At 43.4% G+C, this 26,173-nt stretch overlaps 1 protein-coding gene across 1 annotated transcript in view; it reads right to left on the bottom strand.

The window, feature by feature from the left end:
• Positions 1–13,509: 13,509 nt before the first annotated feature.
• Positions 13,510–26,173, bottom strand: part of LOC126188372 (uncharacterized) — a 112,787-nt gene continuing 100,123 nt past the window's right edge. The window contains exon 3 of the mRNA XM_049929971.1: positions 13,510–13,862. Within this exon, the coding sequence (XP_049785928.1) occupies positions 13,510–13,862 (353 nt within the window). The remainder of the gene's footprint in view (positions 13,863–26,173) is intronic.

Genomic DNA, 26,173 nt, shown 5'->3' with positions numbered 1-26,173 from the left:
CGGCGATTACCAAGCCAAGTTAAAGCAGCTCATACGTCGTTTCAAACACGATTCCGAGACCTCACTAGTTTGGAAATGGAACTTAAGGTGTTCAGAACTCTTTCTCCAGTTTCCCCCGATGACTTGTCATCGTCACTTCAATTGGAGATTATTAATTTGCAAAATTCAACTTCGTTAAAAGAGAGGTACTACAACACGTTGGATTTGTCACGATGCTATCGTTCATTACAGCAAAAAAAGTTTCCCAAGTTTCACAACAATGCAGCTCAGATCATGTGCATGTTTGCATCCATGTATTGTTGGGAACACCTTTTCTCAGCAATGAAAAGAGCAAAAAGTAAGGAACGATCATTTCTTCAGGATGCAACAATGAAGGCCATCCTCCGCATTAACGCTGCGAGCACTTTGAGATATGATATTTTCGATCTTGTAATGAAAAGAAAATGTCAAGTCACAGAGGCCTGATAAATTTAGTATGCAATTTATTGTAAAATAGTTGTTTCTTATTTATTTCATGAACATCATCCTGGTGTAGCATGTCACCACGTCTTAGCAGCTAAGAGTATGAGACTGTCGATCTCGTAAGATGCAGCTGGCACATCAAAACGCTTGCCTTGCCGCCTGCCTCAGCCGGCCGTGCCACGTGCCGGCGTGCCGGCCCACAGTGAGCGACACGGCTCCCTGGAGCAGGGAGCGCTCCGCGGCTCACAACGGAGCAGACGAGCTGGAACAGCCTGCTCCAGAGGATACTGACGACAGTGATGTGTGCTATTTGTGGATCATGCAAGGTGATGCAGGAGACGAGCTGGGTTGTAGATGGACAGTTGATCCGCGCCACGTCGGTGTGTTTCTGGCAGTTAAATTGTAGAGGACAAGGGGTTATTTTTAGGAAATACTGTGCGAAATTGTGATTTAGTGTGTTTCAGTGCGCGATGCGCCAGCCTCACGGCAGACGGCGGACAAAGGCTGGCTGGAGCGTTATGCAGGTGACACAGTTTTGCAACGAGCGCCGGTATGTGTGTACATGTGCGGCAGCCATCAACAGCCAGAACGCAACATTAGCAGAATTACACAGGCGCGGGCCGCGTGTGGCGCGGTTGCGTTAGCCAACTGATCGAGAACATCTACATCTACATCTACATCCATACTCCGCAAGCCACCTGACGGTGTGTGGCGGAGGGTACCTTCAGTACCTCTATCGGTTCTCCCTTCTATTCCAGTCTCGTATTGTTCGTGGAAAGAAGGATTGTCGGTATGCCTCTGTGTGGGCTCTAATCTCTCTGATTTTATCCTCATGGTCTCTTCGCGAGATATACGTAGGAGGGAGCAATATACTGCTTGACTCTTCGGTGAAGGTATGTTCTCGAAACTTTGACAAAAGCCCGTACCGAGCTACTGAGCGTCTCTCCTGCAGAGTCTTCCTCTGGAGTATATGTATCATCTCCGTAACGCTTTCGCGATTACTAAATGCTCCTGTAACGAAGCGCGCTGCTCTCCATTGGATCTTCTCTATGTCTTGTATCAACCCTATCTGGTACGGATCCCACACTGCTGAGCAGTATTCAAGCAGTGGGCGAACAAGCGTACCGTAACCTACTTCCTTTGTTTTCGGATTGCATTTCCTTAGGATTCTTCCAATGAATCTCAGTCTGGCATCTGCTTTACCGACGATCAACATTATATGATCATTCCATTTTAAATCACTCCTAATGCGTACTCCAAGATAATTTATGGTATTAACTGCTTCCAGTTGCTGACCTGCTATTTTGTAGCTAAATGATAAAGGATCTATCTTTCTGTGTATTCTAATAAACACAGCGCCGCCTAACCGGCGGATTAAGCAGCGTATGCACTATTTTAAGGCATCAGAGGTGGGCGTTGGCATTCGGTTCGATCGATTGGGCGCTCGGTCTCTGTTACATCGTCGTCATCAGTGACACTGTCCCTGAGGACCGGCCGGCAGAGGGCGTTGCCCGCTGCTGCGCTGGCGACTCCCGGCGTCGTCACGAGTCGCAGTGTCTGCGGGAGGCTCACTAGGCTGGGCCTAGTGCTGCTATCCTCCCACTGCCTGCGCAGCCACCGACTGAGCACGGCGTCACGTTCCCCGGGCTGCGTACATCAGCACGTCTCCACCAGGACGTGAGTGGTGGGTCTGAGCTACCGGAAAATCTATTGGAAGAACCGACAATAAAGAGGAAGACTGCTAAAAACAGCCACCTTCTTCTACCCAGCCACGCCCTACAACCCCGACCACAAAATCGCTGAGGTTCCGGTACAGTTGGACTGCTCTGTTTGTGTGTCAGATAAAGGGTGGCTTCCATTGATACCACTTACCATATTAGCGAGGACAGTCTTCACTCGTGCGAGTGGTGGTGCCCTGACAGCACAGTGAGATACATTTATGTGGATCAGCCACCATTCTAGAACACACATCAGAGCTGAATCCTCTCCTGCACTGTGACACATTCTCAGCATTGTGACAAGCTTATCACTAGAGTCATGGTCATAGTTTGTGGCTCCGGTAGTCTGTCGCCATGATATTATTATAGTTAAAGTCACAGGAAACTGAAATATTGAAATCCTGTTCTTCAATATTCGGCTCCACCAGAAAGCACTGAGTAGTTCTTCTATATTGATAAACTAGTTCTTAGGACCCTGGTTTGATAGTGTTCATGTATGTGATATCTCAGGATGTTTCATTAAGTAGTTCAGTAAGTTATAGCGTTCTAAGTAGTGCTTAACCTTACAGTGACCTGACTGCCGGCTCTATATAAACAGAGCTGTTATGAAAACAGAACTACAGATAATTGGAGTCTGTTTTAAACTTGTAATCATATACCTTGCGTGTTTATGAGTAGTGTCAGCTGCATGTATTAATCACTTCATCTTACAGGAATTTGTTGTATACTTGAGCAAAATTTTACATATTCAGTCTGAGCTTCAGACCATCTGTGACTGTGCACGCATGAGTCATTCTCCCGCTACACAGGCTCTGGACGGTAGCGATATAAGGCGCCACGCCTTAAGCTGTTCGACTGTAACAAATTTTTAAATTTCCACACTTGGCTTAAGACTCAGTAACGTACTTCGAGAGTAGCCCACAATAACTTATACAGCCTGCAAGAGGTAACTCCTTGTCAGAACCTAATCTTAATGCTTAAGGATAATATCGAGACGCAAGCTTGCAGTAAACATACACTCCTGGAAATTGAAATAAGAACACCGTGAATTCATTGTCCCAGGAAGGGGAAACTTTATTGACACATTCCTGGGGTCAGATACATCACATGATCACACTGACAGAACCACAGGCACATAGACACAGGCAAAAGAGCATGCACAATGTCGGCACTAGTACAGTGTATATCCACCTTTCGCAGCAATGCAGGCTGCTATTCTCCCATGAAGACGATCGTAGAGATGCTGGATGTAGTCCTGTGGAACGGCTTGCCATGCCATTTCCACCTGGCGCCTCAGTTGGACCAGCGTTCGTGCTGGACGTGCAGACCGCGTGAGACGACGCTTCATCCAGTCCCAAACATGCTCAATGGGGGACAGATCCGGAGATCTTGCTGGCCAGGGTAGTTGAATTACTCCTTCTAGAGCACGTTGGGTGGCACGGGATACATGCGGACGTGCATTGTCCTGTTGGAACAGCAAGTTCCCTTGCCGGTCTAGGAATGGTAGAACGATGGGTTCGATGACGGTTTGGATGTACCGTGCACTATTCAGTGTCCCCTCGACGATCACCAGTGGTGTACGGCCAGTGTAGGAGATCGCTCCCCACACCATGATGCCGGGTGTTGGCCCTGTGTGCCTCGGTCGTATGCAGTCCTGATTGTGGCGCTCACCTGCACGGCGCCAAACACGCATACGACCATCATTGGCACCAAGGCAGAAGCGACTCTCATCGCTGAAGACGACACGTCTCCATTCGTCCCTCCATTCACGCCTGTCGCGACACCACTGGAGGCGGGCTGCACGATGTTGGGGCGTGAGCGGAAGACGGCCTAACGGTGTGCGGGACCGTAGCCCAGCTTCATGGAGACGGTTGCGAATGGTCCTCGCCGATACCCCAGGAGCAACAGTGTCCCTAATTTGCTGGGCAGTGGCGGTGCGGTCCCCTACGGCACTGCGTAGGATCCTACGGTCTTGGCGTGCATCCGTGTGTCGCTGCGGTCCGGTCCCAGGTCGACGGGCACGTGCACCTTCCGCCGACCACTGGCGACAACATCGATGTACTGTGGAGACCTCACGCCCCACGTGTTGAGCAATTCGGCGGTACGTCCACCCGGCCTCCCGCATGCCCACTATACGCCCTCGCTCAAAGTCCGTCAACTGCACATACGGTTCACGTCCACGCTGTCGCGGCATGCTACCAGTGTTAAAGACTGCGATGGAGCTCCGTATGCCACGGCAAACTGGCTGACACTGACGGCGGCGGTGCACAAATGCTGCGCAGCTAGCGCCATTCGACGGCCAACACCGCGGTTCCTGGTGTGTCCGCTGTGCCGTGCGTGTGATCATTTCTTGTACAGCCCTCTCGCAGTGTCCGGAGCAAGTATGGTGGGTCTGACACACCGGTGTCAATGTGTTCTTTTTTCCATTTCCAGGAGTGTAAAATAATAAATGGTCACAGTTACGTAATTACAAGTGAGGCAACTCGCAAGAGAGTAAATAAAGCTAACAACAAAGTACTCAGCTCATGCAGATGGTGCAGTAGGAAGCCATTAATAATGTGGCAGTTATACTCTAGCAATGGACGTCAGACGACTGAGCGGATCGCGGCACAACACCGAAATGGCGGGAACCACGGAAGCAGACCGTAGAGGAAAACAAGTCTACACCAGCGCCATAGATATAGAAATCCCCGTATGTTTTTAGATCGCATAAAAATGATAATTTTACTGTGTTTTTTTAATTTTGATAAGTACAGATTTTAACCTTGACACCTACAGATTTTAATGAAGTATTTTTGGAGATAAAAGTTAATCACAAAAATCTACTGAATACGGTAAGTGCATATGTAATGTAACAAATGTACCAGACGCCACCTGTCGGTGGTAGTGTTATAATTAATATAAGTGACGTGCATTCTGCCAACCAATTTTATGTGACGCAGCATGTGAAAGTTGCTGTGTTTAAACGGGTTATTCCTGTAACCGAAATATCAGGTACGTTCTGGTACATTTGATGTTGATTAGATAGGATGAAGAAGGTTTGCATTCGTGAAATAGTAAATTAGTATCATTATCGTTACAGATCTGAAGATGGTTCTAAAGAAACCGAAACCAGTCATATGAATTAACGTTTTGCAATCAAGACGGATTATAAGGAACATAGTTCACAGGTAGGTTCAGGACAAAAGGAACCGCACCGCCGCAAGCGTGTTTATTACCAGTTGTCTGGAAATTTTACTTCACTGCAATTGCAGTTAACTAAGACTGGCTCTGTAGAATGATATTTAAGGTGTAACTGCGTTTCAAATGGCTCTGAGCACTATGCGACTTAACTTCTAAGGTCATGAGTTGCCTAGAACTTAGAACTAATTAAACCTAACTAACCTAAGGACATCACACACATTGATGCCCAAGGCAGGATTCGAACCCGCGACCGGAGAGGTCGCTCGGCTCCAGACTGTAGCGCCTAGAACCGTACGGCCACTCCGGCCGGCTAAGTGCATTTCAGGTTATACTGATGGTTCATTGGTTTTCCATGTTGGCGACCCGAAGGAAGACGTGCTTGGACGTTGATTTCACTCGGACGAGGAAGTGCAGCAGTGGGTGCGGCTGTGGATCTGACACCGGCCGACCCCTTATACATAACAAGAATTGATCGACTCGTCTCCCTTTGTGATAAATCTCTAAACGCGTGTGGTGATTACTTTTGAATGGAACCATTCCATGGTTCCATTGTGGTGAGTGTTCGGTTTTAATTTGACTGGCGTTTACCTATTAAAAACCTACATGATGCAGAGTACAATTCTGAACCCTCTAGCGTCAGAGGGCTGGCAAAATGTTCGCATGAAGAATAATGGCACACAATGATAATAATGTTTGTTTTGTATAAAAACGTTTGAGAGTTTTTACGTTAAATAAGAGGTAGTTTTACTTTTTAGCACACTCTTTTATTACTGATACGTACGTGTCCTAAATGAATAGTCCAAATTCTTTTTTTAATTTTTAAATACACTACTGGCCATTAAAATTGCTACACCATGAAGATGACGTGCTACAGACGCGAAATTTAACCGACAGGAAGAAGATGCTGTGATATGCAAATGATTAGCTTATCCGAGCATTCACACAAGGTCGGCGCCGCTGGCGACACCTACAACGTGCTGACACGAGGAAAGCTTCCAACCGATTTTTCTTACACAAACAGCAGTTGACCGTCGTTGCCTGGTGAAACGATGTTGTGATGCCTCGTGTAAGAAGGAGAAATGCGTACCATCACGTTACACACTTTGATAAAGGCCGGATTGTAGCCTACCGCGGTTGCGGTTTATCGTATCGCGACATTGCTGCTCGTGTTGGTCGAAATTCAATGACTCTTAGCAGAATATGGAATCGGTGGGTTCAGGAGGGTAATACGGAACGCCGTGCTGGATCCCAACGGTCTCGTATCACTAGCAGTTGAGGTGACAGGCATCTTATCCGCATTGCTGTAACGGATCGTGGAGACACGTCTCGATCCCTGAGTCAACAGATGGGGACGTTTGCAAGACAACAACCATCTGCACGAAAAGTTGGACTACGTTTGCAGCAGCATGGACTATCAGCTCGGACACCATGGCTGCAGTTACCCTTGACGCTGCATCCCAGATAGGAGCGCCTGCGATGGTGTACGCAACGTCGAACCTGGGCGCACGAATGTCAAAACGTCATTTTTTCGGGTGAATCCTGGTTCTGTTTACAGAATCATGATGGTCGCATCCATGTTTGGCGACATCGCGGTGAACGCACATTGGAAGCGTGTATTCGTCATCGCCATACTGGCGTATCACCCGGCGTGATGGTATCGTTACGTGCCTCGGTCACCTCCTGTTCGCATTGACGGTACTTTGAACAGCGGACGTTACATTTCAGATGTGTTACGACCCGTGGCTCTACCCTTCATTCGATCCCTACATTTGAGCACGGTAATGCACGACCGCATGTTGCAGCTCTTGTACGGGCCTTTCTGGATGCAGAAAATGTTCGACTGCTGCCCTGGCCAGCACATTCACCAGATCTTTCACCAATTGAAAACGTCTGGTCAGTGGTGACCGAGCAACTGGCTCGTCATAATACGCCATTAACTACTCTTGATGAACTGTGGTGTCGTGTTGAAGCTGCGTGTGCAGCTGTACCTGTACACGTCATCCAAGCTCCTTTAGACTCAATGCCCAGGCGTATCAAGACCGTTATTACGGTCAGAGGTGGTTGTTCTGGTTACTGATTTCTCAGGATCTATGCACCCATATTTCGTGAAAATGTAATCACATGTCAGTTCTAGTATAATACATTTGTCTAATGAATACCCGTTTATGATCTGCATTTCTTCTTGGTGTAGCAATTTTAATGGCCAGTAGTGTATGATTTCATGTCAGGTGTAAGTAAATTTTAGCTCGTACTGATGGTTCATTTATTTTCCATGTTGGCGACCTCAAGGAAGACATACGTGGACGTAGGTTTGAGTCAAACGAAGACTGTTACATATCAGACGTCTTGACAGCACTTTTTGGGTCATAAATTACAATAATCGGGTCATAATTATTTTTTTTGGCGGGGGGGGGGGGGGAGGAGATTGTTATGGCAGGATTTGAAAGTTCACATAATTGTGTTATAAATTATACAGACGCACGGCTGAACCCATCAATTGTACTAATGAGTTAGATTATCTGTCTTGGATAAACCTGACAATGATGCAGGCTGGTCTCATATCCCCAACCAACAGGTAATGCTCTTTAAATTTGTTTGCTATTTACACGTAATTCAACTGGAATATAAGGCATAGGGAGCTGGGAGGCGGGATGGAGAAGGGGCAGCGAGTTGTGAGGAGATGACCTTGACCTTAATAGACATCTAGCAACAGTCCAGTGTGGTCTTGTGTGCACAACCGTTCACATTCTGGGTCCCCCTAAAATCGCTTCATGAGGATGCTATAACACAGATGCTAGAGGTAATGGTTGTAGCACCCCTGACTGATTTTTAAGGTAATTACCATTGTGAACCGTATGTTGTCTCCTACGCCAGCTAATTTACATTTCATACCACTTTCTAACACACTGAAAGACGCGCACTTCATTCACCATTCAGTGCTCGCATTTCATATTTCTAATCCCAGCATTCTGATATTCGGCAAAATAATAATTCAGGCAATATTGATAATTTCTGTGGTTTGCCTGATTTATTTGACGATTTTTACAGTTTGTCTCATACTGATCGGTGAGAGGATCTTGGCGCTAGGAATTTTCTTTATTTATGGGCAAGGGCAGCGCTATGAATTTTCTTTATTTATGGGCAAAGGCAGCAGTCTTCCTAGCAGCTACGATGGCTTCCCGTTCCTTTTTCCGATCGCCAGGTTAGCACGTGGTGTCGTTTGAACGTTCGGTAGTGGCCAAAGTTTCTCCTGTTCTCAGTTTCCCAACCTGCCTTACCAACCTTGTAACTGCTATTTCTGCTCGATTTTTAACGTCGCGAGGTCGCCTCCCTGTGAAAGTCCGGCCCTATGACTGGCCAGTTCTGGTACTCGCCCGTTTTTCGCGGGAGGTGCTGCTTCCCGGAGATGAAGTTCGGTAAGCATGAGCGCCGACGTGCGCTGTAGATTCGCGCCCTGCGGCTCAGAGGGAACCTTATAGGTCATTATGAATAGCTTCGCGTCATGCGGGTTTTATTCTTTTAGTACGGGAGACTACCTAGCGATTCACGCACAGTAGCATCTTTCGTAATCCTTGGCTGATTCATGGTGGTGGTCGTTGCATGCCTGCAACCCCATCCTTTAGTAAATTGGTCCCCATTTGATAATACGGTGATCGTTCCTAAAATTCCTTTTCGCCTGCGATCGTGGCTTGTTATGAACGTACGTTGGGGCAGGCTGCTGAACTCGGATCTGCTTTCCCCACCCCCATTTGGTTGTATTATTGTTCAATTTTCAACTGTTTAATAAATGGGTCCATTAATCGTACATTCTCCCTTTCATTGCGTGAAATCACCCCTAGTGTCACAGAATAATGCAGAACAATAACGGTTGCTATGAGATCGCGCAGGTCTCGCGCCATTAACGGTAGGATAAAGATACAATATCTTGCGCCTGGCACGACCACTGCACGCATGGCACCGAAAATAGTAATCAGCATTTTGAATTATTCCCCATTGATAAACTGGGAAGTGTTCACGGCTCAGTGTGAGTACCTGAGCACTAAATCCACTTGATGTGGTGGAAGTAGTGGCCTCTGTTTTACCTTGCTGGTTTAGACAAAATATCAAAAATCACAGCCCCTACAGCAAGTAATAGTAACCTGAAAATAACGAGCCACCGCTTTTAATACCATCGGACCCTCTTTAAATGTAAGTGGACTTGCTTGTTTCAGGTCAGTAAGTGCAGATTTTCGGTATACCACACATTGTCCCATTCGCTTTTGACCACGTCTCTGCCTACAGCAATTAAATCGACCACTGGATTGCATTGCTTTCGTATTCCAGTCTTTGTTGCATTCGTTGTCAGTCGGTGGGCTTTGTCGTTTCCCACAATCCAAAGCCGGCCGTTGTGGCCGTGCGGTTCTAAGCGCTTCAGTTTGGAACCGCGTGACCGCTACGGTCGCATGTTCGAATCCTGCCTCGGGCATGGATGTGTGTGATGTCCTTAGGTTAGTTAGGTTTAAGTAGTTCTAAGTTCTAGGGGCCTGATGACCTCAGTAGTTAAGTCCCATAGTGCTCAGAGCCATTTGAACCACAATCCAAGCGTGCCCCATGGGCAATGCAAATAATATCTCTGTACTATTTCTTTTAGCTCTGATACAGCGGCAGCTATTTGGTATGGTAAGCAACAATACCCTTTATGTTTATCATTTGTTATCAGTGTCGCAAAACACAGACAGTGAGTCCATCATTGTTACGATAACGGTTATCAGTGTCGTTCGTGTTGTATATTGTTGCGTTTTCAATGGCCGAGAATTCAGCCATGTAAATTTACACTTTTGCGCTAGGCGAAATAGTTCACTGTTTTTATTCTTGATATGTGCAAAGGTGTAGCACACGGAGTCATCGTATTGGAAGCCATCGGGATGCACATTCGCAATACTTGATCATTGTTAGAAAGGATTTCTGTTGTCAGTCACTGTAGCCTCAGACTAGTCCACATTAATATATGTGTTCACTACCTAACTGAAATGCCTGTACTCTTGCAAAGTACCGCAGCAACAGCATCCTCCAAATGAGGCTTCATGCCTGCTTGGCGTTGAAAATGGCTCTACCGTTGGTGATGTCGATCTATGGGTCCAGTATCGGTTGATGTAGCATCTCGCTGTACGGTCCGAAATTCCGTTTGTAGACTCATCCCAAAGGCGGTGTTGACGTTTGACAACATATTTCCTACCGAGGTATTTTCTACATATGTTGTGCTTCCATTGTTTTGGTTAAATTGCATTCGTCACATGGGGTCCTAGAGGTCCTATGTATAATCGGAGAGCTTTGTACTGATACCTGTCGAGTCATACAACATGCAGGCTTAATCTGTGTGAGGTCGCAGCAGCGCGCAGTGCGTGTGTAAGGCTATCAATGTCCATAGTGATTCCCAGTGTGGCACGATCAGGGTGCTTTCAGATTTCGCTTTGATTTGGTCCATTTAAGCTTATATCTTCTATATCATTTTTCATGAGGAGTTGCTGGACTAACAGCCATGTTATAACTTTTTGTCTTCTCTAGTGGCTCTCCAATGTATCTTTGGCAGCTCGTAGGACATAGTCAGTAGTGCGGTTCACTCAGCAAATGTTTTAGACACGTTACAGCCGCCGACAGAGGATGCCTGCTTTCCAATGTTGCTCTTGCGCTTTATTCTGGGACCGTCATCAGCTAATGACGTACACTGTTGGACGAAGGTGTTCTCTAGCCTTTTCTACATTTGGTCGGCAAGGCAGCATACTTTGACTCGCACGCTGCCTGCAGATCGCGATGGTGAGGTGGGGCACGTACCCTAGATGGTTACCACAATTGTCATTAAGCTGAAAGTCAGGGCTTCCACTCATGTTCTTAGTAATCTCCTTTAACAGCCCAATAACTGGGATAAATGAATTTTAGGCTGAGTGAAAACATTAGATTCTAAAAGCACAGTACAAGCGATAAAATCCTGTTAGTCCTACAAAGACAGTAATAACAAGTTGTTAGCATATGCTTTCAAACAAATAACTGTAATTTAAACGAACATGTAATCTTGACAGATTTGGTTAACTGGGAAGAAAAAGAGAGGTAGAAAAAACCAACAACGCGTATCCACATATTTATGATTCTGTGACTGCAAGATTCATGTCACATATCAACATTTAGGTTGTACGCTGCTTATGTTCCAACGCCGACCTCTGTGACCGAGCGGTTCTAGGCACTTCAGTCCGGAACCACGTGCAGCTGCTACGATCCTTAGGTTAGTTAGGTTCAAGTAGTTCTAAGTCTGGTGGACTGATGGGCTCAGATGTTAAATCCATAGTGCTTAGAGCCATTTCAACCATTTTCTTTTTTTTAATGTTCCTACACGAGTCAAATAAAGTATCACATTCGCCAATTTGCTTTCGATTCTGGCAATTTTTGTTCACGTGCATTACTCAAAATAAAGGAGACAAATGTGGATTTCGTGTCTGTGTGTGTGTGTGTGTGTGTGTGTGTGTGTGTGTGTGTGTGTGTGTGTGTGCGGTGTCTGTCGGTGTCTGTGTCTGTGGGAGGGGGGGGGATGTCAGAGAAAACTGATCCTGACAGTGACACTATGCACCCAATGCTTGTGGGACAGATATGTAGTTGTAGTTGTTGGTACAATCGTTGTGAAATTTTATCTCCTTCAGTCGATATACTGTTTAGAATTCATATCGGAAAACCGAGCACTGTATTCAGATTTATGTGGCTCGTTTGCCCCATTTTAGTAATAGTAAAACTAATGTGATTTCAGAAACTGAATAACATAGAAATCGTTTTTGTCTCTAAATTTGTAGGCAGTCATGACAAACGTTTTGCTTGATTCTGGGCTGTCTTAGTGAAATTAATCACATCTCAGTTTGAAAACCGGAGCAAAAGCTAGCAATTAAATTAATTGCAAGAATTTGTTCATACCAAAAAGTTAATTTTTGCAGCTAACCATCTGCGCTCAATCAGTGGTAATCGTATGTGGGAAATAAAGACAAATTAAAGACTAAATTCAAAAATTAATGAATGAAATTCGTTTAATTTCAAGGCAAAACTTATTTAATGAAACGTTTCTTTCACAGAACGTTACAGTATATTGTTGGAGAGCCAAGGAAACATTAACAAATAATAAAAACATAGTGTTACGAAAAATACTCTTCAAGAGTGAAATGTAGTTAATAGTGAAAAGGGACAGGTGGCAATATAAATTCCACTTCTTACATCACACAAACCAAAAGATTTAATTACTTGATTCCTGTAACATAAGTTTTTATGTTTATATCGCTGTTTGGATTGTATTGGTAACTCATGCAACTGTGACAGAAAGCTTACTAAAGTACAAGAACGAAAACCTCAGGTATGCATTTGTAATATCCTCGGAAAAAGCTGTAACGCTTAACACCTATCTCTTTGATGCGGCCGTTAAACACCATAAAATTTAATTATTGTATTTCATTATTAAACATACATCAATAAATGTCTTTCAGGACTTTTAAAAAATCATATAACGTAATTATATGATTATGTAAGGTTCAGCCGACACATCTTCAATGATAAAACAGAAGAAAAGTAACAAGTATTAAATCGTGATGGTCCTTCGGAGATATTCTTCGGAAAGAATAATAAGAAAACATCAAGAAAGAATTGTACAATACCACAAAAGTTGAACGCACTAAATGTCAACTCCTGGAATAGATTTCCGTGACTACTTTCATATGCTTAATGACATTACATTTCTTGGTAAAATTGGCGTTTGCAGTGCGGCTGGGGGATTTGTTAAGCTGCTGACTGGGATGGTTTGTTTCCTGGTGGTGAAGGATGACTGAATTTTCTTCAGAAATTACAAATCTTCTTGATCTGTTGGAGTACCCTTACAGGCATACTGACGACTCCAGGGACATTTCAATTAAGACTTGCCTCCCCTTGAAGGATATTAGGCAAGCATAGCATAAAGATGATATCCACTCTCACTGTAATCATCAGCTGTGTAAATTATTCCCACATGCATTTACTTGGTGACAGCTAGAATTAATGTAGTGTCTTGTTGTTAGCAAAATATCACAGAGACCACTTGACGAATCCAGTATTTTTTAGTTTGTTCCGTTTTTATTCAAACCTTCACATTGCTATTGGGATCTTCCTATACACATCCTACAGGATTACAACCCAGCCAAACACTGTGGTTCCCGAAGTCACATTTGATGTAATCGCAGAAATATATGTTCCCACAGCTGTCTATTATTGGCTCACAAGAACGTTGACAGGGTCCCGAAGTTTGAGTCTCCGTTGTAGTTGTAGGTTTGGCTGAAGTCGTTTGTACGAATTTTGTTTGACTGTTGTAGTTGTAGGTTTGTCCAGAATTTGTTTTCTCTGTTGCAATTGTAGATTTATCCGAAATTTGTTTCTCCGTTGTAGTTGTAGATCCTGTATCTTGGCCCACAGCAACCGTAATGTTATGTGGGTTCTCCGTATTTAGCTCGTTCGGCGATGTACCTGCAAATAACAAATAAAAACATGTGACTCATGTATATCTTCAGTATTAAACATAATTATGTACTAGTCATGTGCTCCATTTAAGCCCTTCGGTGTGATAACATTAAAGATTGTTATACCGATCATAGGAGTTTGTGGTTACACAACGAGAAGCTACGCAAAATAATTCGCTCACACAATGGCCATTTGAATCTGAAAATGCATTTAAACTGAGTTTCATTTTACTCGTCATATTTTCTAGGTCCTCTCTTTACATCCCCATGAAAATGATGAATGAAAGTGTGATTGTTTCAGTTGTAGAAAAGACAGGACTAATCATGGACGGTGGTTGTTTTGAGAAGGGAAATCTTTGGGCAAACTTGAGCAAAGAGGTTTGCAGAGGTTTTCATAACGTATCGATAATTTAGAGAGCGTCAGGCAGTTCCGTCAGCAGGAGACCACTCACGAGTGGTTCAAACTGTAAGACGTCGGCCACGGCTGAGCCACTTTAGGGCTCAGAGTGAGGATGTCTGCACGTCTAGGTACTGGTACGGTAAGAAAACTAGCTGAGAGATGAGCTGTATTATCTTGGATGACGCTCGAAACATTTTATTGAAAGATATTATAGTAGAAAAATGTTCGAATTCGTACTTATCGTGTTTTTGACAATTCAGATGACAGTAACAGAGTAGCTGCGACAGCTGGAGTATGTTTCTGGCTCTAAGCGTGGCACCTTTGTGTTTGGAAGTAAGTGCTTCAAAATTCTTTAGTTACGAGACTGGATAAAATCATTCATCTCTGTGGGGTTTATGACCATTATTTGGATTTTATGCTATTTTCTTTGTGTGATTCTGTTGAGTGCACCTCAGGTTGAACACATACAGAAACTTTAAGCTTTAAAGTTTCGTATTTTTACGGTCTGTTACGAACTGCTAGTAAAAATGGTTCATATGGCTCTGAGCACTATGGGACTTAACTTGTGAGGTCATCAGTCCCCTAGAACTTAGAACTACTTAAACCTAACTAACCTAAGGACATCTCACACATCCATGCCCGAGGCACGATTCGAACCTGCGACCATAGCGGTCATGCGGTTCCAAACTGAAGCGCTTAGAACCGCACGGCCACACCGGCCGGCCGAACTGCTAATAATTGTTGTATATGTTAGAACGTTAATCAGGACAGTTTAACGGGATAAATTTTAACATTTCATGGATTTTGTTTCTGACTCAGAGATGAACAACGGTTCACATCCTCGCTGGTAATGGACGCTAACTATGAGAAATCATTGTAGTTATGTAATAGTAAATGGCGGAAAAGCTACTGGATGGGACATAAACTGACTTATCGTTAGTGTGTGTTCTTTATTAATGTTCATCATTGATAAGGAAAATAACAGATTAGTGAGAGCATTTTATTGATTAATGATGGTTATTTTTCATTTTTTCCTTGTGATCTGTTATCGCACTACTTGTTCTGCCACGTGTGGCTACGAATGCTTTGTGCACTGTACAGGGGCTTAGGATGCAATGGCAGTTCAGTGAATATCAGAATCATTATAGCTTTGTTATGCAAGCATTATGTGTGGTGAATTTTGCTTGAATTTTGAGTGTGTCTCGTTGTTATGAGATCCGATAGTCAGAACCACACTCTGCTGATCTCCGATGCTTATCCTTCCCACTACAGTGATATTCACACTGTAGTATTCAATATAGAAAATATCTTGTATAGCAGTGAGAACTCTGTGTTGTGAGAGAGATTTCCATTATATGAGACCTTCCTGCTACCTAATAGTGTGACGATCTACGACTCTTGGAGACCAAGACTGATTCCAATTGGGAATTATTACACATAGCATTGCCGATGTAAAATTCCTACTCTGAAGGGATGATTAAACGGTAATGTCATTGTCAATCTGAGAAATAAATTCTGTGTAGCAACATCCCTGTGTTACCCTTGATATGATGAAGGAAACCGTCAATCATCCCTAGTCCAAATAAATTCCCAGTAATTGATTGTATTTGATTCAGGAGGATAATTAAATGACTAAAAGAAATTAAGCCAGAATCAAAAGTTGAACGTAAACAGTTTATGGGCAAAAGCAAATTTCTACTCCCTCTATACTGCATATACTGGCTGATGAGCGTGTCAGGGAGCGTTATCCGTTGTGCGATACTTCATTTAATCGGAGTGATGAAAGTTAATTAATGTTGTTGATTTATTTTTTGGGGCATAACTGGAAAGGTGCCCTGTTGTCACTAGCTCAGGAAGCAGTGACAGTAGCTTCAAGCTGTAATCATCGAAACAAATAACAAATTAGACAGCCTTGTGCCCATAGTAAGCACGATTGAAACTGAGACTCGATAACAGAAGACGATAAAATGAAACAAGCAAGTAGGGGCGAGACAAAAGAAGCTAGACAAAATAATATAAACACCTACTGATATGGTTTATGCAGAACTATGGCATTCGAGACCTCACGGACCTAAATGTTCGATGTCGGCTAATGATATTTCGGGTCATACACCGAAAATTAAAACCCAGTCCCTTCAGCTGTTTTCCCTTGTCAGTCCACAAATGCTTATTAGAACTATTAGCGAAAAATTTGGCAACCATGTATCTTTTGCATCAATATGGATATTTCTCCCCCCCCCCCCCCCCATGAATCATGGACCTTGCCGTTGGTGGGGAGGCTTGCGTGCCTCAGCGATACAGATGGCCGTACTGTAGGTGCAACCACAACGGAGGGGTATCTGTTGAGAGGCCAGACAAATATGTGGTTCCTGAAGAGGGGCAGCAGCCTTTTCAGTAGTTGCAGGGGCAACAGTCTGGATGATTGACTGATCTGGCCTTGTAACATTAACCAAAACGGCCTTGCTGTGCTGGTACTGCGAACGGCTGAAAGCAAGGGGAAACTACAGCCGTAAAATTTCCCGAGGACATGCAGCTTTACGGTATGATTAAATGATGATGGCGTCCTCTTGGGTAAAATATTTCGGAGGTAAAATAGTCCCCCATTCGGATCTCCGGGCGGGGACTACTCAAGAGGACGTCGTTATCAGGAGAAAGAAAACTGGCGTTCTACGGAACGGAGCGTGGAATGTCAGATCCCTTAATCGGGCAGGTAGGTTAGAAAATTTAAAAAGGGAAATGGATAGGTTAAAGTTATATATAGTGGGAATTAGTGAAGTTCGGTGGCAGGAGGAACTAGACTTTTGGTCAGGTGATTACAGGGTAATAAATACAAAATCAAATAGGGGTAATGCAGGAGTAGGTTCAATAATGAATAAAAAAATAGGAGTGCGGGTTAGCTACTACAAACAGCATAGTGAACGCATTATTGTGGCCACGATAGACACAAAGCCCATGCCTACTACAGTAGTACAAGTTCATATGCCAACCAGCTCTGCAGATGATGAAGAAATTGATGAAATGTATGATGAGATAAAAGAAATTATTCAGATAGTGAAGAGGGATGAAAATTTAATAGTCGTGGGTGACTGGAATTCGTCAGTAGGAAAAGGGAGAGAAGGAAACATAGTAGGTGCATATGGATTGGGGGGAAGAAATGAAAGAGGAAGCCGCCTTGTAGAATTTTGCACAGAGCATAACTTAATCATAGCTAACACTTGGTTCAAGAATCATAAAAGAAGGTTATATACATGGAAGAATCCTGGAGATACTAAAAGGTATCAGATAGATTATATAATGGTAAGAAAGAGATTTAGGAACCAGGTTTTAAATTGTAAGACATTTCCAGGGACAGATGTGGATTCTGACCACAATCTATTGGTTATGAACTGCAGATTGAAACTGAAGAAACTGCAAAAAAGTGGGAATTTAACGAGATGGGAGCTCGATAAACTGAAAGAACCTGAGGTTGTAGAGAGTTTCAGGGAGAGCATAAGGGAACAATTGACAGGAATGGGGGAAAGAAGTACAGTAGAAGAAGAATGGGTAGCTCTGAGGGATGAAGTAGTGAAGGCAGCAGAGGATCAAGTAGGTAAAAAGACGAGGGCTAGTAGAAATCCTTGGGTAACAGAAGAAATATTGAATTTAATTGATGAAAGGACAAAATATAAGAATGCAGTAAATGAAGCAGGCAAAAAGGAATACAAACGTCTCAAAAATGAGATCGACAGGAAGTGCAAAATGGCTAAGCAGGGATGGCTAGAGGACAAATGTAAGGATGTAGAGGCTTGTCTCACTAGGGGTAAGATAGATACTGCCTACAGGAAAATTAAAGAGCCCTTTGGAGAGAAGAGAACCGCTTGTATGAATATCAAGAGGTCAGATGGCAACCCAGTTCTAAGCAAAGAAGGGAAGGCAGAAAGGTGGAAGGAGTATATAGAGGGTTTATACAAGGGCGATGTACTTGAGGACAATATTATGGAAATGGAAGAGGATGTAGATGAAGATGAAATGGGAGATAAGATACTGCGTGCAGATTTTGACAGAGCACTGAAAGACCTGAGTCGAAACAAGGCCCCGGGAGTAGACAACATTCCATTAGAACTACTGATGGCCTTGGGAGAACCAGCCATGACAAAACTCTACCATCTGATGAACAAGCTGTATTAGACAGGCGAAATACCCTCAGACTTCAGGAAGAATATAATAATTCCAATCCCAAAGAAAGCAGGTGTTGACAGATGTGAAAATTACCGAACTATCAGTTTAATAAGTCACAGCTGCAAAATACTAACGCGAATTCTTTACAGACGAATGGAGAAGCTGGTAGAAGCGGACCTCGGGGAAGATCAGTTTGGATTCCGTAGAAATGTTGGAACACGTGAGGCAATACTAACCTTACGACTTATCTTAGAACAAAGATTAAGAAAAGGCAAACCTACGTTCCTAGCATTTGTAGACTTAGAGAAAGCTTTTGACAACGTTAACTGGAATACTCTCTTTCAAATTCTGAAGTTGAAAGGGGTAAAATACAGGGAACGAAAGGCTATTTACAATTTGTACAGAAACCAGATGGCAGTTATAAGAGTTGAGGGGCATGAAAGGGAAGAAGCAGTGGTTGGGAAAGGAGTGAGAAAGGGTTGTAGCCTCTCCCCGATGTTATTCAATCTGTATATTGAGCAAGCAGTAAAGGAAACAAAAGAAAAATTCGGAGTAGGTATTAAAATTCATGGAGAAGAAGTAAAAACTTTGAGGTTCACCGATGACATTGTAATTCTGTCAGAGACAACAAAGGACTTGAAGAGCAGTTGAACGGAATGGACAGTGTCTTGAAAGGAGGATTTAAGATGAACATCAACAAAAGCAAAACGAGGATAATGGAATGTTGTCAAATTAAATCGGGTGATGCTGAGGGGATTAGATTAGGAAATGAGACACTTAAAGTAGTAAAGGAGTTTTGCTATTTAGGGAGTAAAATAACTGATGATGGTCGAAGTAGAGAGAATATAAAATGTAGACTGGCAATGGCAAGGAAGTCGTTTCTGAAGAAGAGAAATTTGTTAACATCGAATATAGATTTAAGTGTCAGGAAGGCGTTTCTTAAAGTATTTGTATGGAGTGTAGCCATGTATGGAAGTGAAACATGGACGATAAATAGTTTGGACAAGAAGAGAATAGAAGCTTTCGAAATGTGGTGCTACAGAAGAATGCTGAAGACAACGTGGGTAGATCACGTAGCTAATGAGGATGTATTGAATAGGATTGGGGAGAAGAGAAGTTTGTGGTACAACTTGACTAGAAGAAGGGATCGGTTGGTAGGACATGTTTTGAGGCATCAAGGGATCACAAATTTAGCATTGGAGGGCAGCGTGGAGTGTAAAAATCGTAGAGGGAGACCAAGAGATGAATACACTAAGCAGATTCAGAAGGATGTAGGTTGCAGTAGGTACTGGGAGATGAAGAAGCTTGCACAGGATAGAGGAGCATGGAGAGCTGCATCAAACCAGTCTCAGGACTGAAGACCACAACAACATGGATATTTCTACTGAGCTGGAGCATTATATACCTGAATATAGTTTCATAGATCTTATTAGTTAATTTCCCTGTCACTTCTGACCAAAAGACCATTAGAATAACATCCCATGATTCGAAATCACTAGAAAATTTCTGTACATCAGAAATTAGATTAGAAAATTTAAAAAGGGAAATGGATAGCTTAAAGTTAGATATAGTGGGAATTTGTGAAGTTCGGTGGCAGGAGGAACAATACTTCTGGTCAGGTGAATACAGGATTATAAATACAAAATCAAATAAGGGTCATGGATGAGTAGGTTTAATAATGAATAAAAAAATACGAATGCGGTTAAGTTACAACAAATAGCATAGTGATCGCATTATTGTGGCAAAGATAGTTAAGAAGACCAAGCTACCACAGCAGAACAAGTTTATATGCCAACTAGCTCCGCAGATGACGAAGAGATTGATGAAATGTATGATGAGATAAAAGAAATTATTCAAATAGTGAAGAGAGACGAAAATTTAATAATGATGGGTGACTGGAATTCGATAGTAGGAAAAGGAAGAGAAGGAAACGTAGCAGGTGAATACGGAATGGTGGTAAGGAATGAAAGAGGAAGCCGTCTGGTAGAATTTTACATAGAGCATAACGTAATCATAACTAACACTTGGTTCAAGAATCATGAAAGACGGTTGTATACATGGAGAAGAGTCGAGATACTGGAAGGTTCAAAATGGTTCAAATGCCCTGAGCACTATGGGACTTAACATGTGAGGTCATCAGTCCCCTAGAACTTAGAACTACTTAAACCTAACTAACATAAGGACATCACACACATCCATGCCCGAGGCAGGATTCGAATCTGCGAGCGTAGCAGTCGCGTGGTTCCGGACTGAATCACATTAAACCACTCGGTCACCACGACTGGCAGATACAGGAAGGATTCAGATAGGTTATATAATGGTAAGACAGAGATTTAGGGACCAGGTTTCAAATAGTAAGACATTTCCAGGGGCAATTGAGGACTCTGACCACAATCTATTGGTTATGAACTGTAAATTAAAACTGAAGAAACAGCAAAAAGGTCGGAATTTAAGGAGATGGAACCTGAATAAACTGACTAAACCAGAGGTTGTACACAGTTTCAGGGAGAGCATTAGGGAACGATTGACAAGAATGGGGGAAAGAAATACAGTAGAAGAAGAATGGGTAGCTTTGATACAGTAAATAGTGAAGGCAGCAGAGGATCAAGTAGGTAAAAAGACGAGGGATAATAGAAATCCTTGGGTAACAGAATAGACATTGAATTTAGTGGATAAAATGAGAAAATACAAAAATGCAGTAAATGAAGCAGGCAAAATGGAATAGAAACGTCTCAAAATGAGATCGACAGGAAGTGAAAAATGGCTAAGCAGGGATGGCTAGAGGACGAATGTAAAGATGTAAAGGCGTATATCACTAGGAGTAAGATAGATACTGCCTACAGGAAAATTAAAGAGATCTTTGGAGAAAAGAAAACCACTTGCATGAATATCAGGAGCTCAGATGGAAACCCAGTTCTAAGCAAAAAGGGAAAGCAGAAAGGTGGAAGGAGTATATAGAGGGTCTATACAAAGGCGATGGACTTGAGGACAATATAATGGAAATGGAAGAGGATTTAGATGAAGATGAAATGGGAGATATGATACTGCGTGAAGAGTTTGACAGAGCACTGAAAGACCAGAGTCGAAACAAGGCCCCAGGTGTAGACAACATTCCATTAAGACTACTGATAGCCTTTGGAGAGCCATCCCTGACAAAAATCTACCATCCGGTGAGAAATATGTATTAGACAGGCGGAATACCCTCAGAACTTAAAGAAGAATATAATAATTCCAATCCCAAAGAAAGCAGGTGTTGACAGATGTGAAAATCAACGAACTATCAGTTTCATACGTCACGGCTGAAAATTGCTAACGCGAATTCTTTACAGACGAATGGAAAAACTAGTAGAAGCCGACCTTGGGGGAAGATCAGTTTGGATTCCGTGGAAATATTTGAACACGTGAGGCAATACTGGCCCTACGACTTATCTTGGAAGCTAGATTAAGGAAAGGCAAACCTACATTTCTAGCATTTGTAGATTTAGAGAAAGCATTTGACAATGTTGAGTGGAATACTCTCCTTCAGATTCTGAAAGTGGCAGGGATAAAATACAAGGAGCGAAAGGCTATTTACAATTTGTACAGAAACCAAATGGTAGTTATAAGAGTTGACGGGCATGAAAGGGAAGCAGTGGTTGGGAAGAGAGTGAGAAAGGGTTGTAGCCTCTCCCCGATGTTGTTCAATCTGTGTATTGAGCAAGTAGTGAAGGAAACGAAAGAAAAATTCGGAGTAGGTATTACAATCCATGGAGAAGAAATAAAAACCTTGAGGTTCGCCGATGACATTGTAATTCTGTCAGAGACAGTAAAGGACTTGGAAGAGCAGTTGAACGGAATGGATAGCGTCTTGAAAGGAGGATTTAAGATGAACATCAACAAAAGCAAAACGAGGATAATGGAATGTAGTCGAATTAAGTCGGGAGATGCTGAGGGTATTAGATTAGGAAATGACACACTTAAAGTAGTAAAGGAGTTTTGCTATTTTGGGAGCAAAATAACTGATGATGGTCGAAGTAGAGAGGATATAAAATGTAGACTGGCAATGGCAAGGAAAGCGTTTCTGAAGAAGAGAAATTTGTTAACATCGAGTATAGATTTCAGTGTCTGGAAGTCATTTCTGAAAGTATTTGTATGGAGTGTAGCCATGTATGGAAGTGAAACATGGACGATAAATAGTTTGGACAAGAAGAGAATAGAAGCTATCGATATGTGGCGCTACAGAAGAATGCTGAAGATTAGATGGGTAGATCACATAACTAATGAGGAGGTATTGAATAGAATTGGAGAGAAGAGGAGTTTGTGGCACAACTTGACAAGAAGAAGGGATCGATTGGTAGGACATGTTCTGAGACTTCAAGGGATCACCAATTTAGCATTGGAGGGCAGCGTGGAGGGTAAAAATCGCAGAGGGAGACCAAGAGATGAATACACCAAGCAGATTCAGAAGGATGTAGGTTGCAGTAGGTACTGGGAGATGAAGAAGCTTGCACAGGATAGAGTAGCATGGAGAGCTGCATCAAACCAGTCACAGGACTGAAGACCACAATAACAACAACACTTTTCCGACTTTGATAAAGGTCGGATTGTAGCTGTGGTGTGCGTACTGTAAGACCTTCGATACACACACCATGAGATTATTTGACTTGTCGCTCTAACGAGGTAGGCGAGTGTCAGCAATATGTCTCGTGGTCTTATCGTGGCGTGTTTATCTTCTGCCGTTAGGTCAGACGTTAGAAATGCCACTTGCACGCTTAGAGTAGTAGATTCACGGTTACCAACATTAAACAGAACTTGATTAATTTTCACACACATATATTAAAATAATAACAAGCATGAAAATAACTTAATTTGGTTCTGGATGCTATTTACAATTGACAATCTGAAGTTCCTTTGGTCTTGGCACGTTAATCTTATTCTCTGGTACTTGACAAAAGTGTCTATACATTTATCTTCATGAATATGTACAGGAATATGGTAATCTTATTAGGCGCAGACAGAAACTTGACTGCAGACTAATGCAGACTGACTAATCGGAGGTCTGTACACTCGTTATAATACCTCCCGCGTTCAGGTATCACCGCGCGAGTGTGATCCGCGATGAGAAAAGGTTCTACGTTAGCAGCAATCTCATTGGCTGCATTACATTTTAATACGCGGATCGGCGTAAGCAAAATTTGCTCCGTCTTAATGGCAGCGCCATCTCGTTGTGCGGAGACGGACGAAAGCTGCGCCTGCGCTGTTGTGCTTAGCGGGGCGCGCTCTAGTGGGAAAGTTGTGTACGCGCTGACTACGCGGAACTATGTACACAACAGTAGCCTATCGCAATTGCGGTTTATCGTATCGCAACACTGCTGCTCGCGTTGGTCGAGATCCAATGACTGTTAGCAAAATATGGAATTGGTGGGCTCTGGAGAGTAACACGGAACGCCGTGCTGGATCCCAACGGCCTCGTATCACTAGCAGTTGAGATGACAGGCATCTTATCCGCATGGCTGTAACGGATCGTGCAGCCACGTCTCGATGCATGAGTCAACAGATGGGGACGTTTGCAAGACAACAACCATCTGCACGAACAGTTCGACGACGTTTGCAGCAGAATGGACTATCAGCTCGGAGACCATGGCTGCGCTTACCCTTGGCGCTGCATCGAGTAAGGAGAAGAAATGAGTACAATCACGTTTCAGACTTTGATAAAGGCCGGATTGTAGCCTACCGCGGTTGCGGTTTATCGTATCGCGACATTGCTGCTTGCTTTGGTCGAAATCCAACGACTCTTAGCAGAATATGGAATCGGTGGGTTCAGGAGGGTAATACGGAATGCCGTGCTCGATCACAACGGCCTCTTATCACTAGCAGTCGAGATGACCGGCATCTTATCCGCATGGCTGTAACGGATCCTGCAGCCACGTCTCGATCCCTAAGTCAACACATGGGGACGTTTGCAAGACAACAACCATCTGCACGATCAGTTCGACGACGTTTGCAGCAGAATAGACTATCAGCTCAGAGACCATGTCTGTGGTCTCCCAGACAGGAGCGCCTGTGATGGTGTACGCAACGTCGAACCTGGGTGCACTAATGTCAAAACGTCATTTTTTCGGTAGAATCCTGGTTCTGTTTACAGAATCATGATGGTCGCATCCATGTTTGGCGACATCGCGGTGTACGCACATTGGAAGCGTGTATTCGTCATCGCCATACTGGCGTATCACCCGGCGTGATGGTATCGTTACATGTCTCGGTCACCTCCTGTTCGAATTGACGGTACTTTGAACAGTGGACGTTGCATTTCAGATGTGTTACGACCCGTGGCTCTACCCTTTATTCGATACCTGCGAAACCCTACATTTCAGCACGATTATTCATGACTGCATGTTGCAGGTCTTGTACGGGCCTTTCTGGATGCAGAAAATGTTCGATGGCTGCCCTGGCCAGCACATTCACCAGATCTTTCACCAATTGAAAACGTCTGGTCAATGGTGGCCGAGCATCTGGCTCGTCATAATACGCCAGTAACTACTCTTGATGAACTGTGGTATCGTGTTGAAGCTGCGTGGGCAGCTGTACCTGTACAAGTCATCCAAGCTCCTTTAGACTCAAAGCTCAGGCGTATCAAGACCGTTATTACGCTCAGAGGTGGTTGTTCTGGGTACTGATTTCTCGGGATCTATGCACCCATATCACATGTCAGTTCTAGTATAATACATTGTCTAATGAATACCCTTTTATCATCTGTATTTCTTCTTGGTGTAGCAATTTTAATGGCCAGTAGTGTATGATTTCATGTCAGGTGTAAGTAAATTTTAGCTCGCACTGATGGTTCATTTATTTTCCATGTTGGCGACCTCAAGGAAGACATACGTGGACGTAGGTTTGAGTCAAACGAAGACTGTTACATATCAGACGTCTTGGCAGCACGTATTGGGTCATAAATTACAATAATCGGGTCATAATTTTTTTTTGAGGGGGGGGGGTTGTTATGGCAGGAACTGAAAGTTCACATAATTGTGTTATAAATTATACAGACGCACGGCTCAGCCCATCAATTGCACTAATGAGTTAGATTATCTGTCTTGGATAAACCTGACAATGATGAAGGCTGGTCTCATATCCCCAACCAACAGGTAATGCTCTTTAAATTTGTTTGCTATTTACACGTAATTCAACTGGCATAGAAGGGATAGGGAGCTGGGAGGCGGGATGGAGGAGGGGCAGCGAGTTGTGAGGAGACGACCTTGACCTTAATAGACATCTAGCAACAGTCCAGTGTGGTCTTGTGTGCACAACCGTCACCCTAAAATCGCTTCATGAGGATGCTATAACACAGATGCTAGAGGTAATGGTTGTGGCACCCCTGACTGATTTCTAAGGCAATGACCATTGTGAACCGTATGTTGTCTCCTACGCCAGATAATTTACATTTCATACCACTTTCTAACACACTGTAAGACGCGCACTTCATTCACCATTCAGTGGTCGCATTTCATATTTCTAATCCCAGCATTCTGATATTCGGCAAAATAATAATTCAGGCATTATTAATATTTTCTGTGGGTTGCCTGATTTATTTGACGACTTTTACAGTTTGTCTCATACTGATCTGTGAGAGGATCTTGGCGCTAGGAATTTTCTTTATTTATGGGCAAGGGCAGCGCTATGAATTTTCTTTATTTATGGGCAAAGGCAGCAGTCTTCCTAGGAGCCATGACGGCTTCCCGTTCCTTTTTCCGATCGCCAGGGTAGCACGTGGTGTCGTTTGA

Source organism: Schistocerca cancellata, chromosome 5, assembly GCF_023864275.1.
Source record: "Schistocerca cancellata isolate TAMUIC-IGC-003103 chromosome 5, iqSchCanc2.1, whole genome shotgun sequence".
In the NCBI taxonomy this organism is placed as follows: Eukaryota; Metazoa; Arthropoda; class Insecta; order Orthoptera; family Acrididae; genus Schistocerca; species Schistocerca cancellata.
Note: the sequence above shows the minus strand (reverse complement) of the source record. Positions and strands in the feature narration are given on the sequence as shown.